Raw genomic sequence first — 25,853 nt, 5'->3', positions numbered from 1 at the left:
ATCATGAGGTCAGGAGATCAAGACCATCCTGGCTAACACAGTGAAACCCCATCTCTACTAAAAATACAAAAAATTAGCTGGGTGTGGTGGTGGGCGCCTGTAGTCCCAGCTATTCAGGAGGCTGAGGCAGGAGAATGGTGTGAACCCAGGAGGCGGAACTTGCAGTGAGCTGAGGTCGCACCACTGCACTCCAGCCTGGGCGACAGAGCGAGACTCCGTCTAAAAAAAAAAAAAAATCTAAGTCATTGTATAAACTGCTATGCCTTTCCCTTTGGGGGAGTTTATAAATATGAAATGTACACAGCTTTAAAATGCCAGATTGAACTGAACCTGTGAACTTCTACAATAAACCAATAGAAAACAAATTATTTTTAAGCCACTGCTGAACTTGAAATAAACTGGAACCATTTCATGCAATATCTCTAGTACAAACTCATTCAAAACCTTGTTGGCAAAACTGGGACTGAATCTAGCAAATGCTTGCTATACACATCAGGATTCCTCTAACCCCAGTCTCACTGTGTGTAGGTTCCCTGAGAAACAGGTACCTGGAGAGAACTAGGTTTGCAGGAGATTTAGTGGGGGAAATGGCTAGGAAGGATAAGGGAGAGGGAACAGGAGAAGGCAAGGCGGGCCTTCATACCACCATGCAAGATGGACACGTATGAAAACAGAGGGGGAAGGAAGGACTGGACAGAAGAACCTCAGACGCAGCACAGTTCTAAAGAATTTTCAGCCAGGTTGATGGGGGGTCCTGGAGCTAAAGTTGTCCAATAGAGAAGTCCCACATTCCAAGGAATGGGCCAGCACTGGGGCCCCACCATGTTCAGTCTCTGGCTGGAAGAAAGTATGGCCTTAGCATAAACAGGGTGTTGGAACAAGAGGGGTGGCAGCTGGGCTCTTACTCCACTGTGCTCCCGCGGCAGGAGTTCTAAGCAGCACATGTTCAGGGCTACTGCACACTATGGTTGAAACAATATTGTCCCTGGAATGACCTTTTTCAGTGAATCCAAATAGGCTCTGTGAAATTATGCCAGCTGTCAGCTGAATACTCACAGTAGATAACACATAAGCTAGTCCACCACCACCATATTTTTCTCCCAAGTGCTGGAACTTTTCATCCCTATCAGCCAAGATAAAATTTTCTCATAGAACACAATCAGTGACAAACTTTTATTCAGAAAATAAAAGTATTATTTCATTTTATTATTTCCAAAGAATCAAGCCCGTCATGAGTAGCCCACATGGTTGCTGTTCAAAGGTACTGAAAAGGGAGGCATTTGGTCACCATTACCCATCAAGAAACTCTTTACAAGGATAGGTTCCAAGTCCTTCGTGCTGCTCTTGGTCATTCAGTGACTGCAGTTTTGGCCCAGAAGCCATCCAAGATGAGCAAGCGCTGAGCCATCCTTAACTCATACCCAGATGAAACAACTTGCGCAGAACCGCTGGTCCTCCCCAGTAACCCCTGTAAGAAATAACACAAAAAAATGTACCTGCAGCAAGAGAGATGGGGCGACTTCAGTCAGGAGGATGCTGAAAGGGAAGCCAGGCTGCTCACAGAGCATGTTTATCAGCATATAAAGCAAGATTGTCTAGTGAGTTGGAAAGATCCCATGACTAGGAGGGGATAACCTACTTCCAGTTCTAAGCTGACATAGACTTGCTGTGTGAGCCTGGATGTGCTGACTCAATTTGGCAAATGTGTCTAAAGCCTCTACTACATGCAAACTGCTACTCTTTCTGCTTTCATTAGCTCATAATTAACTGTAGGTCAGGATTTTGCAATCTTGGCCCTATTGATATTTTGGACCAGATAATTCTTTGCTGTTGGGGGCTGACCTGGCATTATAGGATGTTTAGCAGTATCCCTGGCCTCTGCTCACTAAATGCAAGTAGCACCCCTCCAGTTGTAACAACCAAAAAGTGTCTCCAGAAATTATCAAATGTCCCTGGGGTAGCAAGGGGTAGGAAGATCACTCTTGGTTCAGGACCACTGATGTAGACACCCTGATTTCTCTCTCATATGGGTTTGGAAAAGTCAAATGAGGTCATCAGCTTTTAGAATGAAGAAGAGTGGCTGGGTGCAGTGGTTCACACCTGTAATCCCAGTACTTTGGGAGTCTGAGGCAGGTAGATCATTTGAGGCCAGGAGTTTGAAACCAGCCTGGCCAACATGGCAAAACCCTGTCTCTACTAAAAATACAAAAATTAGCTGGGCATGGTGGTGCATTCCTGTAATCCCAGCTACTTGGGAGGCTGAGGCAGGAGAATTGCTTGAACCTGGGAGGTGGAGGTTGCAGCGAGCTGAGATCGCACCACTGCACTCCAGCCTGGGTGGCAGGGCAAGACCTTGCCTCAAAAAAAAAAAAAAAAAAAGGAAGAGGAATTACTCATTTTTATTACTCTATTTACTTATTGAATCCCTACTACGTACCTGCCTCTTTATGTGTTATCTCATTAACCTCCATCTTGTGAGGAAGGCAATGTTACTTTCATTTTGCAGATGAGAAATTTAAACACAGAAAGTGTTTAAATTAAATTAAACAGAACTTTCCCTGGGACACACAGCTATATATGTCATGCTAATAGCATGATACTGCTAATGGCCATGATGACACTGCTAATGACTTCTGCCATGCTAATGGCAGAAGTATGACTCAAATGCAGGTCTGACTCCAAAGACTATGCTCTTACTCACTGTTTGGTTTTTCCCATAACATATTAAAAACAAAGGTAAGGGGCCGGGAGCGGTGGCTCACGCCTGTAATCCCAACACTTTGGGAGGCCGAGGCGGGCGGATCACTTGAGATCGGGAGTTTGAGACCAGCCTGGCCAACATTTAGTAGAGACCCGTCTCTACTAAAAATATAAAAATTAGCCAGGCGTGGTGGTAGGCACCTGTAATCCCAGCTACTCAGGAGGCTGGGGCAGGAAAATTGCATGAACCCAGGAAGTGGAGGTTGCAGTGAGCCAAGATCGTGCCACTGCACTCCAACCTGGGCAACAGAGCAAGACTCTGTCTCAAAAAAAAAAAAAAAAAAAAGTAAGTTAGCAGATGATAGAGTACTTGATATGTGAAAGTGATTTACTATTATTATTTATCCAGCAGCAAAACAGGGCCTAGAGCATGGAAGACAGAACACTTGGTCACTGCTAATAATGAAGAAAAGAGGCTACATCCCCTGTGGGTGGAGATGTGCTACAAATCCCTTTTCTCATCCAGGAACCAGGCAGTGCACTTACCTTAGCATCATATTCCAATACAGGAAAGGCATCAGGTCAGCTTTCATAAGATACATGGAAAGGCGCTCTTTGCTTTGATCAAAGGGGAAGGTTTCTAGCGGCTCTGCTTTGTAGTCAAACTCAGCAAGAATCACACGGTTGTAGCCGGTCACCAGTGGACATGATGTGTAGCCATCATACTAAAATTGTAAATCAGACTGAGTTGGAAAGTAGATTTTTTTCATGGTACTATATTAACACTATAGAATTTATTATTTGCTGTGAGTGGTTATATATTCTTTTTTTTCTGTATATTCTAACTTTTTGTACTGTGAAAAATGTAAATTATATTACAAAAAAATAGTACTAATGGCAAAAACAGAAATGCCCATATTGGAGACACTAATTAAGAAAGTGCAAAACTGAGCCAGGCACGGTGACTCACACCTGTAATCCCAGCACTCTGGGAGGCCAAGGTGGGCGGATCATCTGAGGTCGGGAGTTTGAGACCAGCCTGACCAACATGGAGAAATCCCGTCTCTACTAAAAATACAAAAAATTAGCCAGGTGTGGTGGCACACGCCTGTAATTCCATCTATTCAGGAGGCTGAGGCAGGAGAATCGCTTGAACCCAGGAGGTGGAGGTTGCGGTGAGCCGAGATCATGCCATTGCACTCCAGCCTGGGCAACAAGAGCAAAACTCCATCTCAAAAAATAAAAAAAAGAAAGAAAAGAAAAGAAAGAAAGTGCAAAATTGCGGGAAAACACTACTTTTACACAGAATGGAACATGATCATTGAGACAGTGATTCTTACAAGGCATACAAACCTTCTTTGTTGGTGTTTGATTCTTCATAATCACAGAAATTGTTCTATCAAGTATTCCTGACTGGGCAGCTATAAGAGAAATGGGAAAGTTAGAAAAATGTAAGCATCTAGGTTTTCCATGAAAACTAATTTGCAAATAACTTTAATGTAAACAAGTTAAGAAGATTCCATTTCCCATCCCTCGAGACATGACCTTCTTACTAATTGAAATTCTGACTACTGGAGGGGGTTCTTTTAATTCATGAAAGGCCTGCGCATGTGTTTCCATGGGTTTGAAACTAAAGAGCCGACTCCCTCCAGTGCGGCTGTAAGGATGGACCCACCCCAAATCCACTGCCTCTCCTCCTGGGGTTGAGGCTGTCAACTTAGTCTGTGTGTCCACTTAGTCAGTGTTCTTGGCCATGTGGGTTATCCCTGTGTCCCTCTTCACAGGCAGTCTGGATTGGTAGCCTCAGGCATTTCCAATAAGACAAAGCAGGCCTTCCTCTCTACCAGACTGTCCTGGCTGAGGCAGGACGAGGTGGATATAGATACAGATATAGATATAGATCTGTGGATATAGATATAGATCTATATAGATCTACCTGTATTTCCATCTCTCTGTCTCTTTCCTAGATAGATAGACAGACAGACAGAACGACAGACAGATACAGATAGATACATACATACATCGGAATTTGTTTCTGTTTTTCTTTGGCAAGAGTGGGGAGACTGCCTTTTTTATTAGGAAAATGTTCAAATTCCATTGTTTTGTTTCATGCATCTCATCACACATCCTATTTTTTTTCCTGCTGTATTTTTAGAGCAGATATCACATCAGTTCACTCATAAATCTTCCTGTCTGTATCTCTGATGGGGAATTTTCTTAACACAAACCACAGTATTTTCACACCCCCAAAATATTAGTAATAGTTTCTTCATATAATCTAAACCCAGTTTGTGTTCAATTTTGAATAATTAAGACAGCCCAGATGGGCATGGTGGCTCATGCCTGTAATCCCAACCCTTTGGGAGGCCGAGGAAAGTGGATCATTTGAGGTCAGGAGTTCAAGACCAGCCTGGCCAATATGATGAAACCCCATCTCTACTAAAAATACAAAAATTAGTCAGGCATGATGGTACACGCCTGTAATCCCAGCTACTCAGGAAGCTGAGGCAGGAGAATGGCGGAGGTTGCAGCAAGCCGAGATGGCACCACTGCACTCCACCCTTGGAGATAAGTGAGACACCATCTCAGAAAAACAAAAAAAGACTACCCTTTTAAGGAGACAGCAGTTTGTGGCCGAGCATGGTGGCTTACACCTGTAATCTCAACACTTTGGGGGACCAAGGTGGGCAGATCACTTGAGGCCAGGAGTTTGAGACCAGCCTGGCCAACATGGTGAAACCTGTCTCTATTAAAAATACAAAAAATTAGCCAGGCGTGGTGTCGCTCCTGTAATTCCAGCCACTCAGGAGGCTGAGGCACAAGAATTGCTTGAATCCGGAGGCAGAGGTTGCAATGAGCTGAGAGTGCACCACTGCACTCCAGCCTGCATGATGGAATAAGACTCTGTCTCAAAAATAAAATAAAATGAAGATACAGCAGTTGGTGTCTCTGGAGGTAGAACATGGGATTCACTTTTGAGGAAAGATGGGTTACCTTTGTATTATAAAATGCTTATTAAAGTGGTTATTTTGTAATCTCCCAAATCAGGGGTTAGCAAACTTTTTCTGTAAGAAAAATTGCAGGCCTTGTGGGCCAACGGCAAATCAAAGATATTATATAATGAGAAAAAACAAAATTTCCACCATACAAAAACAGGCAGTGGACTGCATTGCCCCATAAGCTATAGTTTGCTGATACCCAAATCAAAGAAGCAATGATTTTTTTTCTAGAATGGGTGGGGGTCAAAAAAATGAAGAGTAAACAACTCTGCTTAAAAATATTAAATGAGGCTGGGCGTGGTGGCTCACGCCTGTAATCCCAGCACTCTGGGAGGCTGAGGTGGGTGGATCACTTGAGTTCAGGAGTTCAAGAACAGCCTGGCCAACATGGTAAAACCCCGTCTCTACTAAAAATAGAAAAATTAGCCAGGCGTGGTGGCAGGTGCCTATAATCCCAGCTACTCAGGAGGCTAAGACAAGAGACTTGCTTGAACCCAGGAGGCAGAGGTTGTGGTAAGCCAAGATCGTGCCACTGCACTCCAGCCTAGGCAACAGAGCAAGACTGCATCTAAATATATATATATATTAAATGAGGCCAACCACAGTGGCTAATGAATCCCAACAGTTTGGGAGGCCAAAGCAGGAGGATCGCTTGAGCCCAGGAGTTTGAGACCTGGGCAACATAGGGAGACCCTATCTCTACAGATAACTTAAAAATTAGCTGGGTATGGTGACACATGCCTACAGTTCCAGCTACTTGGCGGGGGGCTGAAGTGGAAGGATCACTTGAGCCCAAGAGGTCAAGGCTGCAGCGAGCTGTGATCACTCTACTACACTCCACCCTGGGCAACAGAGCGAGACCTTGTCTCTAGAAAACAGAAAAAAAAAATTAAATAGCTATATTCACTGTGGGCAAAGCAACATCTCTAAAGATCATATTTCCCTTTTGGAAAACTGTGTTCCTCTTTGAAGGCCATAAAGAGTTTGGAATCTGGACTGAGAACACTTGAGGAGGCCACAGCAGCAGGACATCAAGGCCAATGGAAAAGGAGTGGAGATGTCCAGTGGGTGCCATCACAGAGAGATGGGGCCTGTGGAGCCAGGAAGCAGTCACTCAACGTCCAGGCTTAAAGTGTGCATGGGTGCAGGCGTGCGGGAGTTGGGTTTTTGCCCTGTATTACAATCCCCTTCTGCCACGTCCATGCCTTCAGTTAACTTTTGTTAAATGCCACATCCTGATCTTAGCTGTGCTGGGAGTAATTAAAGGAGCATCCTGGGGCAGAGAGAAGCAGAGAAGGGGACGTGAGCTCTGGAAAGCCAGATTCAACATGGCAAGATGGGTCTTGCTCACAATCGCATCAGGGTCTGGACAGAGGATTGGTGGCAAGTTAACCCAAGGACAGATTTGTGGAAAAAGTGTAGCATTGCCTTGGGATACTCAGAGGATTTGGGGAAGGGAATCTAAGAAGAAATGAAGATCTGCTTGGGAAAAGCTAGTACTATTGTAATTTAGAAATTGAAGAGTAAATAGACTTTCACACAGGTGAAATATTAGGTTGGTGCAAAAGTAATTGCGGTTTTTGCCATTACTCTTAATGGCAAAAAATTTAGAGACATTACTCTTCATGGCAAAAACCGCAATTACTTTTGCACCAATCTAAATAGCAGGTAAAGAGCACTCATTATGGTACTGTTTGAATAAAAATGGGTTGGAAACAACCCAGATATAATTAAGAGAGAGCGGACTCATTAAATAAGCTCTACAGCAACCATAGAATAGGTTGCAGATTGTAAGACACAAATGTAAGAATAATGGGCTTGCTCCCTCCGTGGCTGGAGGACTGTGGAAGCCATGCAGATGTACTGCAGGACTGGGAACAAGACTTTCCACTTAGAATATTTTTGTTCAGTCATATTCAGTCTTATCTATCTGGAACATCGAATTAAATATTTGTTTGAAGAAGGCTAAAAGCTGGGTAATCTGGGCCTCATATCACAGGTAGTTTCACCACATAAATTCTGCAGGCTTACATTAAATGAGTGTCATTTCAAAGTATCACCCCACAGACTACCTACAAATTACAAAGAGAGAGAGCGTACTTTTACAATGAAAAAAAAGGAGAGAGAGAACACCCCTTAACCCAGTAAGGAAGTCTAGCTTCACTAAAGACAAGACAAACTAACATGACAGGCTCCTGAGGTGCCACAGAGGGAGGTACACAGCCTCAGGTATGGAGATTTTTGCCAAAACATATAACCTGAATCTAATCGTAAGAAAGCAACTAGACAATTCGAAATTTTGGGGTATTCTACAAGGTAACTGGCCTGGAATCTTCAAAAATGTCGATGTCATGAAAGTAAAGAAAAAAATGTCAGAATGCCTGCTCTATATTAAAGGGAACCAAAGAGGCATGACGCCCAATGCAGTGTGTGATCCTTGACTGGCTGGTGGATTTAAGGAGGGGCTGGGACAAAAAAGGACATTTTTAGGAAAATATACATAAATACAGGCTGGGCATGGTGGCTTACGCCTATAATCCTAGCACTTTGGGAGGCCAAAGTGAGCAGATCACCTGCAGCCATGAGTTCGAGACCAGCCTGGCCAACATGGTGAAACCCCATCTCTACTAAAAATAAAAAAACTAGCCCTGTATGGTGGTGGGTGCCTGTAATCCCAGCTACTTGGGAGGCTGAGGAAGGAGAATCGCTTGAACCCGGGAGACAGAGGTTGCGTTGAGCTGAGAGTGCGCCACTGCACTCCAGCCCAGGCAACAAGAGTGAAATTCTGTCCCTCCACCAAAAAAAAAAAAAAAAAAAGTATATATATATATATATATATATACACACACACACATACACAATATATACATATATAATATACATATATACACAAATACGATAAAGCAAATGTCACAAAATATTAATAATTGGTTAATACCTGAAGGGTATATGAGTATTATAATTTATTTCAAATTTGTATAGGTTTGAGATTTTTTTAAAATAAAAAGTTGGAAGGAAATTAATATTAATAATGAAAAACACACTCAGTGAGTTTCCTAGATAGTCTACCTTGAGGTTGAAATAGTCAGCAAAAGTAACACAATCTGTTCCACAGGTGTCTAATTCACACAAAACACTACCATACTGAAGGTCTTGTGTTTTACAGCATCCAGAGAAGACAGTTCCTGTCAGTAGAGGACAGAATCTTAAAGGCAATTCTCCCCGTCACTGCTGGTGCAGAACATCGAGGTGAAGAATTTAGTTTTCCAGGCTGAGGCCTTAATCGTGTACCACTCAGGGCATGCTCCACTGTATTTGTCTTAACAGGACAATTTTCTGGTCTGCAAGCTTTCATTGACTTGCATGTGTTTTCTGGGAAAACAAATGCTTCCCAAGCTTTATGGTGTTTCAGGCAGAAGAAAAATAGCCAACCTGCCTGGTGGCAGAGGCAAAGAATACCCGGGATGCCAGTATGGCAGTATGAGAAGTAAGAGAATTCAAGCGAGCTGGAAAAGTGGTGCACTCTCTCTAAGGCCCCTTCTTCTGACAACAACCCCTCTGACCTAGAAAAGGTAGATAAGATCATGCTACTCTGGGGCAGAGCACTCAAAAGGTACTTTTTGCTTTACATGACACTGGGTTCATTGACAACTTGCTTCTGTCTTAGGAAGGCCTTTTCTTTTTTGAGATGAAGCCTTGCTGTGTCACCCAGGCTGGAAAGGAGTGGTGCGATCTTGGCTCACTGCAACCTCCACCTCCCAGGTTCAAGCAATTCTTCTGCCTCAGCCTCCTGAGTAGCTGGGATTGCAGGCGCCCGCCACACGCCTGACTAATTTTTGTATTTTTAGTAGAGACAGGGTTTCACCATGTTGGCCAGGCTGATCTCAAACTCCTGGCCTCAAATGACCTGCCTGCCTGAGTCTCCCAAAGTGCTGGGATTACAGGCAGGAACCACCGTCTCTGGCCAATGCCAAGCTTTTGTTTTTGTTACAATCGTGCCTTGAGGTGGCATCTTTTTGAGAAAGGGAGAAATAGAGCTGGTTATCTTACCTACTGCAGCAGCGGTCTTTGACGTAGGAAGGTTGGTGCAGTCCCCAATCCCAAACACATTTGGGTACCTCTTGTGTTGCAGTGTTTCCTTATCCACATCCACCCAACCAGCAGCATCAGACACAGGACTGGTCTTGAGGACATCTGGTGGGCTCATTGGTGGTGTGACATGAAGCATTTCATACTACACACAAAGAGAGAATCCACATTTTCATTTATTCAATATTTCTACAGCTCCACAAGCTCTCCCCCCACCTTCCTTACTCCATACACTGCGCTATGGCTGCATGGAGCATTATACAATCAGCACTTGTACCAGTCCACGCCCTCTCCAAGATCTTATGTGTTCTCCTGGGGGATGGTGATAAGCTAAATAACCATTCTCTCAGTTGACATGATCTCCCCATACAGAGACCAAGAGATCTCTGTGGCCACACACATGGGGTACATGAGATATTGGAGTAAAGCTCACTAATATTCTGAAAGAATCCATTGATGTTTTTATTAATACTAAAATAAGGGGGTGGTATATTTTAGTTGCAGTCTCCCTGACCCTCAGCTATCAACTTGTAAAGTTTAGCACCTCAGCGTTACTCTGTAAGGTGATGCTCAGCATCCCTTCAACTTGTAAAGGACGTGTTACGAGCTGGTAAGAAAGCATCATTCCCAAATATGTGTCAACTTCAAAACACATAAAGGAAACTGTCAGAACATCAATTTAAGATGAAAAGGGGTGGTAAAAATATTAGCTAGCACTTTGGAAAAGGAGCAAGGGGTCTGATTCAGTACTGGATTTACTTTTCAGTGCAGAAGGCAGGGGTGAATTTTTTTCCAAAACACCGTATCAAGGTTACCTTTGGTAGTGGTGCACTGACCCATCCTAATCACTTTTGAGGGCTCATTTAATTTTTTTGTTTATGTAATATTCTTTCACATTTTGTAGTTGGTTCTTATTATTCTTTTTATTTATTTTTAACAAACTCCTTCCAGCAACTTCATCAATTTGCTAGTGGGTCCAGTTAAGAACGCATTGATTGAAATGTTCACGACATGTCATTAGGGTAAAAACTTAAGCATTTGTAGACAATTCCAACCTTTTGAGACAGTCAATAGCTCTTCAATTTCCATAAGAAGTCCAATGGCCCCATGCCCTCCGAGAGGCTCAGCAGTCACTGATGGCAATGGGAATTAGGAAGATGACTTGTACTTATTACAACTCTCAGACAAATATAAGCTTAATTAACCTCAGGGAAGGAGCACTGCAAATGGTTGCTGCTCATCTGCAGGATAATCTTGGGTGGAGGGTGGCTCTTGGGACATGGGTCCCTGAGGTCAGGTCTGTTAATGAACATTGAAACTGAATGCATGTTTGCAGGATAATGGATGAAATGGTCAACAGCTATCATCTACTAAATTATTAATCTCCTGTCTGCATTTCCACAGTCAACTAGAACTACTTTTGAGACAGTGTTTCACTCTGTTGCCAGACTGGAGGGCAGTGGCTTGATCATAGCTCACTATAGCCTCGAACCCCTGGGCTCAAGCAATCCTCCTGCTTCAGCCTCCCAAATACCTGGGACTAGAGGCACGCACCACCACACCCAGCTAGTTTGTTGTTGTTGTTGTTGTTGTTTCTTTTAGTAGAGACTCAGTCTTGCTCTGTTGCCCAGGCTGGTCTCGAACTCCTGGGCTTAAGCAACCCACCTGTCTCAGCCTCCCAAAGTGCTGGGATTATAGGTGCAAGCTACCATACCTGACCTAGAACTACATTTTTGAACTGAGGTCTAAACCTTACTAGAGTCATCTCGGTGGAGTTAATGTGTTTGAATTTCACAAGTACACGTAAATTCCACACCTCTTTTCTAAAGGAAAAGCTAAATACTTTCATATAATCATCATAAAGGTATGGAGTTTTACCTGAGCTAACATCCTACAAAAGGGTCTACTTTATGGATTTATTAGAAATTAATGGCCAGGTACAGTGGCTCATGCCTGTAATCCCAACACTTTGGGGGGCCAAGGTGGGCAGATCGCTTGAGCCCAGGAGTTCGAGACCAGCCTGGGTAACGTAGTCAAACCCCTCTCTACCAAAAACACAAAAAATTATCTAGGCGTAGTAGCACATGCCTGTTGTCCCAGCTCCTCAGGAGACTGAGGTGGGAGGATGGCTTGCTTGAGGCCGGGAGGTGGGGGTTGCAGTGAGCCAAGAAGGCACCACTGCACTCCAGCCTGAGTGACAGAGCAAGATCCTGCCTCCAAAAGAAAAAAAGAAATAAAAGGAAATTAACATTGGGCCAGGTGTGGTGGTTCACACCTGTAATCCCAACACTTTGGGAGGCCAAGGTGGGCAGATCACTTGAGCTCAGGAGTTTGAGACCAGCCTGAGCAACACAGCAAAACCCAGTCTTTAAAAAAATACGAAAATTACCCAGGCATGGTGGTGCATGCCTATAGACCCAGCTACTCAGGAGACTGAGGTAGGAGGATCGCCTGAGCCTGGGAAGTAGAGGCTGCAGTGAGCCGTGAGCCATGGTTGTACCACTGCACTCCAACCTGGGTAACAGAGTGAGACCCTGTCTACAAAAAAAAAGAAAGAAACAAACAAACAAACAAACAAACACTGGCACTTAGTTGTAGCTTGTTCATTATCTATCATTTATTTCTGTACTGTATAGGATAAATAACTTGGTTCTCCTTTATTAACATACATAGTCCATTCAGTGTGGTGGTTTTCAAACTTTAATGTTTATTAGCAGCATTGGGGAGACTTGTGGAAAATACAGGTTCCCAGGCTGCACCATGCCAAGATCCCAGTCTAGTAGATCTGGGTAAAGCACGGGAATCTGTACTTTAACAAAATCTGCTAGTGATTCTGACATGTAAAATCTGTGGATCACATGCTTACAATCTCTGGCTTGAAGGAACAGGCTCATTTACGAAGAAAAATAGAATGCTATTACTTGGACAAGTCACTTCATCTCTTTGGTCTTTAATTTGCTTATCCATAAAGAAATGCACTAGACTAGACAATCTCCAAAGTGTCTTCTAGTTCCTTCCCCTCCCAGGTTCAAGCAATTCTCTGCCTCAGCCTCCAGAGTAGCTGGGATTACAGGCTCCCACCACCATGCCCAGCTAATTTTTGTATTTTCAGTAGGGACAGGTTTCACCATCTTGGCCAGGCAGGTCTCAAACTCCTAACTTCATGATCCACCCGCCTCGGCCTCCCAAAGTGCTGGGATTATAGACGTGAGCCACCATGTCTGGCCCAATTCTTCACACCAGTTGTTCTCAATCCTGGTTGAACAGTAGAGTCATTAGGGGAATTTTTGAAACTCCCCATCCTCAATCTGCACCCCAAACCAATTAATTAAAACCTCTTGTAAAGAGGCCAGGCATCAGCACATTTCAAAAGCTCCCTAATATGTAGCCAGGGTTAAGAGCCACAGCTTTACATTCTTCTGGTGGATTTTTTGAAATTCAGATTTTAAGAGTGGAACTAAATATCTGACCTGAAATCCTATAATTCAAAGGGGACACAAATGTCTTCTTTAATTACAAACCCTTTAGAAGAATAATAACCATTCATTTATCCACACCCCTACCTACAACCTCAGCTATCCAGAGGAGAGCTGAGAACCGAAGTACTAACAAAGTTAAGTTCATGCACTCAAGTTCATACACTTTGATCATAAAAGTATGCTTCATGCTCTTACTCATAGCCCATTTTAGTGAAAGCTCAACTTGGGCTCACTCAATGGGCTCTCTCAAATGGGCTCTTTTGTAAAGTAAAAATTAGTTCACTCATATGAGCTGTCCATTTGAGTGAGCCCATTTGAGTGAGCCCATTTGAGGAGCAGCAATTTAAAAGAGCTAAAGCTGGAGGGACCTCCCAAAGTCACTAACAACAGCCTGACAGCCAGGAAAAAGGAAAACTACAAAAAGGACACACATAAAAACAAAGAGCAGTAATTTGAGACCCTTTTGTAAAGTGATAACTAGCTCCAAACATTCCAGTAGCCTCTGTGTGCATAACTACACAGGAGCTATTCGAAATGATGACCCTGAGCTGCTGCAGATAGACACTAGATGAGCCTGGGACAACCTGTGACACCAGAAAGTAAAGGAAGTGCTCGAACACATGATGGGGCATGTCACAGGGACACAAGAGCCAGCTGGAAGGGGAACGTACTGACCAAATCCAGAACAATTTGAGCACCAAAATAATTAAAAACAATAATGAATGATAACACCATTGGAAAAAATATAGGAACTCATGAGTTCATACCAATAGTTAATTAACTAAGAGAGAAGCAAAGACTCTTGCTGAAAGAATGACAAGAGCTTACTGGTAAATGTGCAGGAAATGTTACAGTTAGAAAATCATCATTTTGCAACCAACATAGTAAAGATTTGATTAGGCAAGGATCATCAATGGATGCTAACTCTAGTGGGGAGACTTGAATGAGTAGACTATTTGCATGGTTTTAAAGTGTCTTCCCCACAGACTTCTTATTAGTAGCAAGGGAGAAAACAAACTGTAATTATTCCATGGAAAAACTGGACCACATCTTGACTGCTGATCAAAATTAACATCACCAATGAAGGGCAGATGAACACTGTATGCTTGCAAATGTGATACCTTAGAAGGGCACAATGCTTATGCAATGTTCCAGTCTAAAAAACAGAGCCTGAGGCCAGGTGCAATGGCTCATGCCTATAATCCCAGCACTTCAGGAGGCCGAGCAGGTGGATGGCTTGAGGTCAGGAGTTCGAGACCAGCCTGGCCAACATGGTGAAACCTCGTCGCTACTAAAAATAAAAAATAAAAAAATTAGCCGGGCATGGTGGTGCACACCTGTAGTCCCAGCTACTCATGAAGCTGAGGCAAGAGAATCGCTTGAACCTGGGAAGCAGAGGCTGCAGTGAGCTGAGATTGCACCACTGCACTCCAGCCTGGGTAACACAGCGAGACTTCGTCTCAAAAATAAATAAATAAATAAATATCAAAGTCTAAAACTAATCACAAGAAAACATTGACAAACTCAAAATGAGGAACATTCTACTGAAAGAAAAGTGGTGGGGGAGAGGGCTGTATTATTTCAAAATATCAATGTCATAGAAGACAAAGAAAAGCTATAGAAATGTCACAGATTAAAGGAGGCTAAATAGACCTCACAATTGAATGTAATACCTGACTGTTGCCTGAGTCTTGCACTGGAGGAAAAAATGCTATAAACACAGTTGGGCCAATCAACTAAACTGGAATACAAATAGTAAGTTAAAAAATTGTATCTGTGCTAAATTTACTGAGTTGATAATGGTACTGTGGTTATGTAAGAGAACACTTCTATTTTAGAAAATTCACACTAAAGTATTTGGGGCTAAAGAGAGCTGATGCATGATATATGTAAATTTCCTTGGAAAAACTAGATATGGATGGATGGATAGATAGATAGACAAAGGCAGATAGAAGAAAGAGAGAAAGGAAGGAAGGAAGGAAGGAAAGAAGGAAGGAAGAAATCAAATGATAAAGCTAAAGCAAATGGGGTAAAATTCTACAAATGAATCTAGGTAAAAGCTACACACAATTTTCTTTGTACTATTTTTATTTTGTAACTTCTCTAAGTTTGAGATTATTTCTTTTTTTTTTTTTTTAAAGATGGAGTCTCATTCTGTCACCCAGGCTGGAGTGCAGTGGTACAATCTCGGCTCACTGCAGCCTCCGCCTCCTGGGTTCCAGTGATTCTCCTGCCTCAGCCTCCCGGGTAGCTGGGATTACAGGGACGTGCCACCACGCCCAGATAATTTATGTATTTTTAGTAGAGATGGGGCTTCACCATGTTGGCCAGGCTGGTCTCAAACCCCTGACCACAGGTGATCCGCCTGCCTCGGCCTCCCAAAGTGCTAGAATTATAAGCAAGAGCCACAGTGCCCGGCCTGAGATTATTTCCAAATAAAAGTTTTTAAAATTATGACCCTGAATCATCAGTAACATTTCAAGTGATATTTAGTGCACTATTTTAAAAAGGAAAGATGTATGCAATAAATTTTAGAAAGAGCTGAGCTAAAAAGCTTAAAATTGGAAGTTTGAAGTTTAGAAGTCTAGTCTTTGGTTCACTTCAAAATTCCTTTTTATGGAACCCTTCATTTCTTGAAAAATTCTGAATGAATAAAATCTGACTCTGTAACATTTTCTCATTGTCAACAGCTTTTGCCAAAATGATGTAAACAAATATTCTTCCACGCATGCTTCTCCAGATGCTTTTACATCTTGTTCTTAACCTCACAACACCTCCAGAAAGTACTATTCCCACTTCACAGAAGAAGAAACTCAGACACCAAGGCCAACCCCATACAACAAAGGCCAAATCTTTCCAAGAAGTATGGTAGCTCTGCCAGATCCTTCAAGGGGAAATATTTTTAAAGATAGCCTCTTCCACAGGTGAAAGACATCCCTGTTGTTCTTTTTTCTTTTTCTTTTTCTTTTTCTTTTTCTTTTTTTGAAACGGAGTCTCGCTCTGTTGCCCAGGCTGGAGTGCAATAGTGTGAGCTCAGCTCACTGCAACCTCCACCTCCTGGCTTCAAGTGATTCTCCTGCCTCAGCCTCCCCAGTAGCTGGGACTACAGGCACCCGCCACCACACCCAGCTAATTTTCGTATTTTTAGTAGAGACAGGGTTTCACCATGTTGGCCAGCCTGGTCTCGAACTCCTGACCTCAAGTGATCCACCTGTCTTGGCCTTCCAAAGTGCTGGGATTACAGGCGTGAGCCAGCATACCCAGCCAATCCCTGTTTTCTTGAACTACCCACAGGGTTACTTCCTGCTCACAAGCAGGACTGTTTCTCACATGCCACCAATTGAGACAATCATCAGATCTTGCATGCGAGGAAGCCCTCCCTTACCTCTACACAGTAACCAAAGTTGTGGAATATTTTTGGCTACTTCAAGTGACTCGATGCCAGTAAAAGTTGAGTCAAAGGAATAGGACAAAAATTCACTTGGCACCAGCTAACAACACCTTCTCACCTCCCACTGACACAGCCTCTTACATCTTTCTCTTCCCCACCCATTTTGACCTACCTTCTTGCCCTATCACTTCCCTAATATGCTCATTTCACCCAGTCTTCCCCAGCACACAATGATGGCAGATAGGGTGGTGTGAGCCCCCATGTATCTATGGCACGTTTCAGCAGACAACGCTTCAGGCTAACAGCTTAGCCTCACCACTCACTGAAATCACTTGGGTCTCTCCTGGTTTGTCCAGGTTCTCAAATACAGCCTCTTGTTTATCGGCTCGGACTTCAATGAGGTTTTTCTTGTAGTTAACAGTGAGGTTCCGCTCCCGGATGATCTCCTGCAGGGCATCTGCATACTTCTTAACCCCGAAAATGGCTCCAAGAGCAGTGTTGAAAATGATATTGGCCTTGGATCGCTTCCCTGTCTGAGAAAAATAAGAAAACCATTAACACAAGCATGAATGCAGCTGCCCTTTTTTTTTTTTTTTTAATCCAGACAAGAATTAAAACCCTCAGCAGGGACCTTGCTAGCTTTTGCCACCATTATGTCCTGGCAGGGCAATGGGTAGACCAATCCACTGCCTCCTCCTTATGTTCTGCCCATGACATAAAACTAAGTACATACTTCAGTTGCGGGCTGAGGTGGGCACTGTTCAGCTGAAGGCCAGAGGTGAAGGTTAGGTCCAGGTCAAGATAGAATAGAGTAGAACAGACTGTTTATTCATATATTCATGTATTCATTCACTCAATAAATATTTAACAAAGTTCTAGAGTTGGCCAGATACTGTCCTAGGTGCTGAGCGAACAGCAGTGAGCAAAACTGAGTTCCAGCCAGGCACAGTACCTCACACCTGTAATCCTAGCACTTTGGGAGGCCGAGGCAGGCAGATCACCTGAGGTCAGGAGTTCCAGACAAGCCTGGCAAACATGGTTTGAGACAAGCTTGTCTCTTAGCTGGGCATGGTGGCAGGCGCCTGTAATCCCAGCTACTCAGGAGGCTGAGGCAGGAGAATGGCTTGAACCCAGGAAGCAGAGTTTGCAGTGAGCTGAGATTGCACCATTGCACTCCAGCCTGGGTAATAGAGCAAAATTCTGTCTCAAAAAAAAAAAAACTAAACTAAAAAACAGTAACAACAAAACTCTGAGTTCCTACCTTCTTGACATTGTTCAGAGAGGCCAATATTCTCCCAAATGCCTAAGATCTTATGGTACTTGAACCTTCCTTGTAGGCCATCCAAGACTTGGGAGAAAAGAGTTATACAAAGGAAGCTTTCAGGACGGAAGAAACAGCTCGTTTCTTATTCTTTCCTTTGCTCGGCTCCTTTCAGGATTTGCTCACCCGGATCTCACCATTTGAAGAAGTCAGGTGGGTAAGTGCCTCAAAAGGCTGTGCCAACCCTTTATGACCCAGAATGAACTTTCTTGGAGTCAGAAATGATTACTGGAACTGTCTTTAATTCCTTGCCTCACAGGGTTGTTGCAGTTTACAGAGCTCAGGGGAAGGTCTTGCTCAGTCCCAGCCTCCATGTGCACATTCAACCACTCCCCAGCCCGTTCTTGCCCACCTTTCTTCCCATCTGTCCCCATACACGACTACGGGCTGCTAGAAATCCTGCCACTGTCTCAAGCCAAACCGTACTTTGGTAAACTAAATGTCACACCCCATGCAAGAGCAGGGAAGGCAAGAACAGCTTCCCTCACAAGCTTAAGCCAGGTGTACTTGAGCTCCAGACACCTGCTCCACAGAGAGCATTTGGAGAATGCTAAGAAAGTCTCCTCCTGCCCAAATATCTCTTTCCATGAAGGTTTAAAGTTCTATGAGAACATTTTTTTGCTTTTTAAATTGGCATTTTGCCTATCATATTTTTTTAATGTATACCTAAGGGACAGAAAATATTCATGACCTTAAACTTGAGTGGAAGTAGTGGATAGCATTATGGATAAAAATGAACAATCTGCAACTAATTGTCTAACTATATGGAAATATTTAAACAGTCTCTAACATGTCTCTGCAGTAGACTTCTCTTTTTTTTTTTTTTTTTTAAAGATGGAGTTTCACTCTTGTTGCCCAGGCTGGAGTGCAATGGCACGATCTTGGCTCACCACAACCTCTGCCTCCCAGTTTCAAGCAATTCTCCTGTCTCAGCCTCCCGAGTAGCTGGAATTACAGGCATGCACCACCACGCCCAGCTAATTTTTTTGTATTTTTAGTAGAGACGGGATTTCTCCATGTTGGTCAGGCTGGTCTTGAACTCCTACCCTCAGATGATCTGCCCACCTCAGCCTCCCAAAGTGCTGGGATTACAGGCGTGAGCCACCATACCCAGCATCCAGTAGACTTTTACACACATATTTAAAAAGTATGTAACAAAGTCTATTTAATATTATATAATACATTTAAATTTTTCATGTACACTATGACTGTAACCATATTTAAGTATACAGGAAAAAAAGCTGGAAAACCATGTCAAATTGAAAACTGCAGCTTTATTAAAGCAATTGGATCATGAGTGATTTTCTCCTCTTTTCTATTTTATAAACTTCCAGTTATCTAATTTTGTACATACGTAATAAAAATTTAGGATAAAAAAGGGATTACGATAGAGATAAAATGGAATTCTTGCAATCAGTGAATTAGCACTGTCTGCCCTGCTCATCTTTGTCCCCGGAAAGGAAGCATACCTTCCTGAAGTAGGCTTCTGATAAGTACATGATCTTCTGAGGGGCTCCAGCACACTTCACTGGAGTATTTGGGAAGGTGAAGATGGCATTGCCCTCCTTGAAGTCCTGCAGAGCTTTCCATGTCTTCTCTACAGTCTTAACTGAATAATTCGACCCTATTTTGGGATGAGCGAAACCTTCAGGCAGGCCTTTGATCTGCAACAAAGTACACAAAAATTATTTTAAACAAAAGTGCAAATGTCTTTAGAGTCCTTGTTCTTTGCCATTTCTACAACTTTTCAAATATTTCAGTACTATCATTACCCTCCAATACCTATATGCCTAGAGCAGGCAGGTGGCTGAGGGTTCTAAGACCAGAGCTGCGGCACCTGTAGTCACCTGTCAAACTGCAGAATGGGCTCAGCTCAGAGGAACCCTCCAACTCCCTGGCCTTAAGAATATAATTTGAATACAACTTTTCCCACCATCAGAGTGAGGACAAGACGCCAGCCAGCCTTCCTTTTAGGAGAACCAGTTGCCTTACTGGAAAGAACAACTGGCAGGACCAAGAGCCATTTATATCGTCAAGAATAGCAAACTTAAATCACCCTTTATCGGTTTGTACCAGACCAAACTCTAGGTAAAGACAGTAAAGCCAGGTACCTAAAAACATGGACTTTAGGATCCCACATACCAGTTTGAGTCCTGGCTCTTCCACTTACTGGCATTGTGACCCTGCGTAAATTACCTAATACTTCTAAGCCAGTAGGTCTCCAAGTGCGGTGCTCAGACCAGCAGCACAAGCACCACCTGGGAGCTTGCCGGAAATGCAGATTATCAGGCCCCATCCTAGACCTACTGAATCAGAAACTCTGGGAGCAGACCCAGCAATCTGTGGTTTAACAAGCCCTCCAGGCGATTCAGATGCACACTCAGGTTTGAGAATCTTAATGTTCACCATCTTTGAAATGGGGATAAGGTATCTGCTTCACAGGGTTGTAGGCAGAAGCAAATGAGGCCATGCATGTAAATGACGCATGCACATGGCAAATGTCCTGTAAATGTTAGCTGATTATTGCCAATAAGATCAACTGGACACCTACTATAAATGTTAGAAGGCTCATGGAGTGCAATGAAGATGTCACAGACTGAGTTAAAGAGACTTAAGCCTCAGTTCTCAGCAAGAGCAGGTTCAACTTCAATCATCAAGATGGGCTGGTCCTTCAGAGCCTCCCCAGCCCATTCTCTGGGCCGCCTCCAAAGTCACTCCGGACACTTATCCCTGAGGTCTCAAGGAAACAGAGTCCTCCCATCCCCTCAGTGGCCTGAGTTCACTACTTATCCACACTCAACGTTAAAAGCAACTCTTTGTTACTGTTCACCCCTGTTACAGTTAGATAGTAGTAACATTGGCAGTCTCAATAATAATATCATTATTATTATAAAATCACCTTGTATGTTAATGTTTTCAAAGTTTCACATCAATGTTAACAATGGATATTCACTATGTACCTCTGAAGGAGGCAGGGGAATATTATTAGCCCCTAGAATGGATGGAGCCCTGCCCAGAATCTTAAAGAACCAGACACCAAGGCCTCTGCCCACCTGCCTGGGGGTCTTCCCACAGGACCGCCATACCTTCTAGTTCCCAAAGCAAATCTCACTATCCAAGAGATAAACAAGCAGACACAAGCAGTTGATGTCTTATCACCTTCATTAGTTTTCTCTAGTTTTAAGAAGCTGTCGTTGATGGAAAAGGTGCCGTAAAGTGGTAACCAAGCTTCTTTCAGGAAAACCTGTGTCAAAAAAGGTGGTTTTGACCCCTCATCTAGTCAGAGTTGCTTCCCTGGGAATTCTGAAACAGAGAGAGCTAGAGAGGAGGGGAGACAGGGAAAGGGAGAGTCAGGGAAAGAGATGAGATGTGACTCCTCCTTTGGCTTCCAGCAACAGGCTGTGCACTGGGGAGCTATGGACTATCCTATCACACAGAGTAGACCGGCAGGCAGGACGGCCTGCTGCAGAGACCCTGTGAAGCTGGCCTGAGAAAGAGGCTAAGAGAGATGGACAAAGAGAGGCTGCCTGAGTCCAATAGAACCCAAAGTGGAGATCCAGCCCTGCCAGAGGCCCAGCTACATTCTTGCCCTAGTGTTCTAGAAACATCTCAATATTTTCATCAATGATCTCCACTTTTTATTTACACCAACCTGAGTAGTTTCCTTGAAATTGCAATCAAATAGTCCCAAGTAGCACAGTGACCATTGTTAAGTTATTACATTCCTTAGCCTCAGTTTCCTCATCTATTAAGTGAAGATAAAAATGCCTCCCTCACAAGTAGTTGTAAAGAATCAATTTTTGATTCCTGGCTGGGCGCAGTGGCTCACGCCTGTAATCCCAGCACTTTGAGAGGCTGAGGCGGGTGGCTCACTTGAGGCCAGGAGTTTGAGACCAGCCTGACCAACACAGTGAAACCCCGTCTCTACTAAAAAAAATACAAAAATTAGCCGGGCGTGGTGGTGGGCACCTGTAATCCCAGCTACACTGGAGGATGAGGCAGGAGATTGCTTTAACCTGGGAAATGGAAATTGCAAGTGAGTTGAGATCACGCCACTGCACTCCAGCCTGGGTGATAAGACTCCATCTCAAAATAAAAAAGAAACAATACTTGATTCCTAGCATGGTTCCTGGTATGTAATAGAGATTCCATGATAAAGGCTACTTTTAAATATCTCTGTGACTTGGTTTGCTACAAGAGGCTGCTATGAACTCTGAGCACTGGCCTCTGCAGTGCTTCTCACATGACACTGGGGCTTTGGGAAGACAGTACCATGGAGATGCATTGCCTTTGCTAGGTCAACACTGTGGGGGATTTTTGGAAGGTATGGCCCTCTTGAAAGTAGTTGTAATAAACACCTTTCTCCATATCGTCTACTTCACAGCTTGTCTGTCATTCTAACAGACTCACGACCCATGGCACCATGACTCAAAACCATCTTACAACATTCACAACAACTTGTAGCTTCTCTGAACTTTCCCAAAACACATCCCAAGACATTTTCACTACCCTTCCCCTGGACATGGCACAATTCAACACACTTCAGAGATTCTTACTGGGCCAACTCTGATGAGGCCCTTGCCTGGGTCACATTCCTGAAGCTTGTTACCCGGTTAGCACAGATGTTTCCTGTACTCCAACTATTTATCCGTAGTCCCCAACAACCTTCTGGAAATGATAATATTTACCGATTTACTCTGCTATGTTTTAGAAAAATAACTTGAATCTCACAACTTCCAAACTGCATCTGGCTCCCTAGCTCACTGAAAAGGGAGATCTGAGGAACTTCTGGGTGGCATTTCCATTGCATCAGTTACTTCACACTAGAAACCCAGCATCGACACAACAAAACCCAGATGTCCCTCCAGCAACTGATGAGCTAACTGCTGGTGTTCCACCCCTTAAATTCTGCTTTAAAATTTATAATCTAAACCCTACTTCCAAAGCGGAATGTAATCTTCAATACAGCCAACTCAGTCCCACATAGAAAGACAGGTTTCTTACAAATGTGGAAAGAAAACTGCTGTTTTGCAAGAATTAATCATTAAGGCATGCGCATGCTGAACTCTAATTAAAGCTTAAAGCTAGAACATATGGTTATTATTGACAGACTCTTAGAGAAGACTTCCTTAAAACTGTAAAAGGACTGCCAAGAAATAAAACCAGAAGAGATTTTCTTAGAACCCCTTTCTTGTCAAAATGAATATAATAAAGCAACTAAATGCAGCATTTGCTCTTGGCATAGATAAGCCAGCATAACACAGAAACAGTTTCACACAGTACCTTCTCATAATCCAGCTGGATTCCGAGAGCAATAATAAGATATCGGTAGGAGATCTGCAACACAAGAAGACATTATTTTAGACCAAGACCCAAGAAGCAGCAACTCAAGGACTAACTCAGGCCCCAGATGTGGTTCCGTGTGGTCTGAGGGAGGCAGGGAAATATTATTAGCCCATAGAACAGATTAGAAAATCGAAGCAGAACATGGTTGGGAGTCCTGCCCAGGTTCCCATTTTTTAATCTGAATGCCTTGGGGCTGGGGGAGGTGGGCAGACAAGCAGGAAGGGATGCATGTCCACTCCCATCATGCCCTCTGCCGTCTATGCCTCACACCTCACTGCTTCACAAGTATTTTGTAAGCTGCCTACCCCCAGAAAGCTTGAGACAGCTATGTGTTTACACAGTGAGAGGCCACAATTATTTGTACAGTGCTTGTATTAACACTTTTTCATATTGAGAGTTAAGAGAAGGGCTTCCTAATCATAAAAGACAATCCACTATCTAAAATCTATGTGGTAGGCCAGGCACAGTGGCTCACACCTGTAATCCCAGCACCTTGGGAGGCCGAGGCAGGTGGATCACTTGAGCTCAGGAGTTGGAGACCAGCCTGGGCAACATGGCAAAACCCTGTCTCTGCAAAAAATACAAAAATTACCCAGGTGCGGTGGCAAGCACCTGTAGTCCCCAAGGGGGCTGAAGTGGGAGAATCGCTTGAGCCTGGTAGGTGGAGGTTGCAGTGAGCAGAGATCACACCACTGCACTCCAGCCTTGGTGATAGAGTGAGACTCTGTCTCAAAAAAAATAATAAAATAAAATAAATATATATATATAATATATATTAGTATATTGTATGTTAAAAATAAAAAACTAAAATCTATTGGGTAATATGTGAGTCCCAAGCAAGTCTGACCTGTCATGTGGATTGGACGAATATCGTAATTGGGAGATTGCTCTTTTGAGCAATCTCAAGGTCATTGAAAGGCTATGACATAGTGCACCTGATCTTATTTAATGACCTGTATGGGATGAAAAAAGTCCCTTCTTCAAATATGGGTATTTTATCCATAAGTAGCATGATGGAAATGTGGGTTTAGGACAAAGAGGAAGACAAGTTTAGGCCAAAAAGTGTAAACAAAGTGGCCATAAAGTACAAGAACTTGCCTAGAAAACTGGAGTTGGAGAATGATTGCAGTGAGACTCAGGAGCCCAGAAAGAAGAAACAGGTGGTGATTACCATGATCCTGTACTAAATGGCAGAGCAGAGCAAGCAACCTGAGCGAATTGCAGTTGGAGAGAGAGGAGTCCAAGACCTGAGAGTGCTTGGCTCTGGCTGAGGAGCCAAGGGAAGCAACGTGCAAAAGAGGTCCTTCCCTCGCATCCAGGAGCTTCAGCCCCAAAGGCACCTCGGCAGCAGGCTTTCCCATTATGACACGATCACCCTCACCACTGGCCCCTCCCAGGAGCTCCCCAGCATAGTGTGCATGAGGCTTCCTAGCACTTGTTCTCCCCAGCACACTGACCACTCCTAGAGGATAAAAGTTACGTCTTATTCCTTACATTCCTAGAATCTAGCACAGTCACTAAATTAAAGTGAGGAACTCTGTAATGTTTGGTGGGTGAATGGATAGATGAATGATTTCAGTTGCTTGTGAAAAATACAATTTCTCTAAGTGGATAGATAATATAAGCATTTTCATCTGTATGTTTTGCCTATCCATAGAAAGATGATGTCTTGGCCAGGTGCAGTGGCTCATGCCTGTAATCCCAGCACTTTGGGAGGCCGAGGCGGGTGGATCACAAGGTCAGGAGTTCGAGACCAGCCTGGCCCGCATAGTGAAACCCCGTCTCTACTAAAAATACAAAAAATTAGCTGGGCATGGTGGCAGGCGCCTGTAGTCCCAGCTACTCGGGAGGCTGAGGCAGAATTGCTTGAATCCAGGAGGTGAAGGTTGCAGTGAGCCAAGATCGCGCCATTGCACTTCAGCATGGGTGTCAGTGAGAGATTCTATCTCAAAAAAAAAAAAAGAAAGAAAGGTGATGTATTGAAATTCCATCTTCTGTAGGAAAGGGCACCGGGCCCGTTAAATGGCCAGCCAAACCGTGTTGAGCAATCCGGGCATGTTAGGTAAGAGCTAGCATGGGGTCTGGTAGTGATGATCTACAGGTGAAACGTATGACCACTGGCAACAAGATGAGCTTTTGGTTTGTGCAGGCCACCACCAAGCATAATGCAAATAATATTGATTACGCTCTATTTTATTAGAGCATAATATTCATTATGTCTAAGGACTAAAAACACGCCAGCTTAAGATTATGGGGAAAAAAATCATTAAGAGAGAATAAACTCTCCATAGCAAGAGAGCAAGAAGAAAACCTCAAGCCTTTTGAATGAGTTCAAGTTTTCAGGTCAGACGACCTAAACCCCCAGGAACAGCAAAAGCTTATAGACAAGACTTTTGAACAGTTAGACACAACAGTGTAGACCTTGCCAGAAGGCTGAATATCTGCAAGTATTCTCATATTACACAGGGGTCAGAAGAGGTAAATTCTGACACGAACACCTTAGTAAATAGGCTACTAATCCTTTGCAA

General features: G+C 43.4%; 1 protein-coding gene across 5 annotated transcripts in view; it reads right to left on the bottom strand.

The window, feature by feature from the left end:
- Window positions 1–1,159: 1,159 nt before the first annotated feature.
- The window catches only part of SQOR (sulfide quinone oxidoreductase), a 55,329-nt gene continuing 30,635 nt past the window's right edge, over window positions 1,160–25,853 (bottom strand). For all 5 annotated transcript variants that reach the window (XM_063652209.1, XM_063652210.1, XM_054450672.2 and 2 more), the window contains exons 4-10: window positions 23,263–23,316; window positions 19,449–19,643; window positions 16,982–17,191; window positions 9,750–9,933; window positions 4,054–4,121; window positions 3,247–3,425; window positions 1,160–1,468 (exon numbers count right to left, since the gene is read on the bottom strand). In XM_063652209.1, the coding sequence (XP_063508279.1) occupies window positions 1,411–1,468; window positions 3,247–3,425; window positions 4,054–4,121; window positions 9,750–9,933; window positions 16,982–17,191; window positions 19,449–19,643; window positions 23,263–23,316 (948 nt within the window). In that variant the 3' untranslated portion in view covers window positions 1,160–1,410. The remainder of the gene's footprint in view (window positions 1,469–3,246; window positions 3,426–4,053; window positions 4,122–9,749; window positions 9,934–16,981; window positions 17,192–19,448; window positions 19,644–23,262; window positions 23,317–25,853) is intronic.

The sequence above is a fragment of the Pongo pygmaeus genome, chromosome 16, assembly GCF_028885625.2.
Source record: "Pongo pygmaeus isolate AG05252 chromosome 16, NHGRI_mPonPyg2-v2.0_pri, whole genome shotgun sequence".
Classification (NCBI taxonomy): domain Eukaryota; kingdom Metazoa; phylum Chordata; class Mammalia; order Primates; family Hominidae; genus Pongo; species Pongo pygmaeus.
Note: the sequence above shows the minus strand (reverse complement) of the source record. Positions and strands in the feature narration are given on the sequence as shown.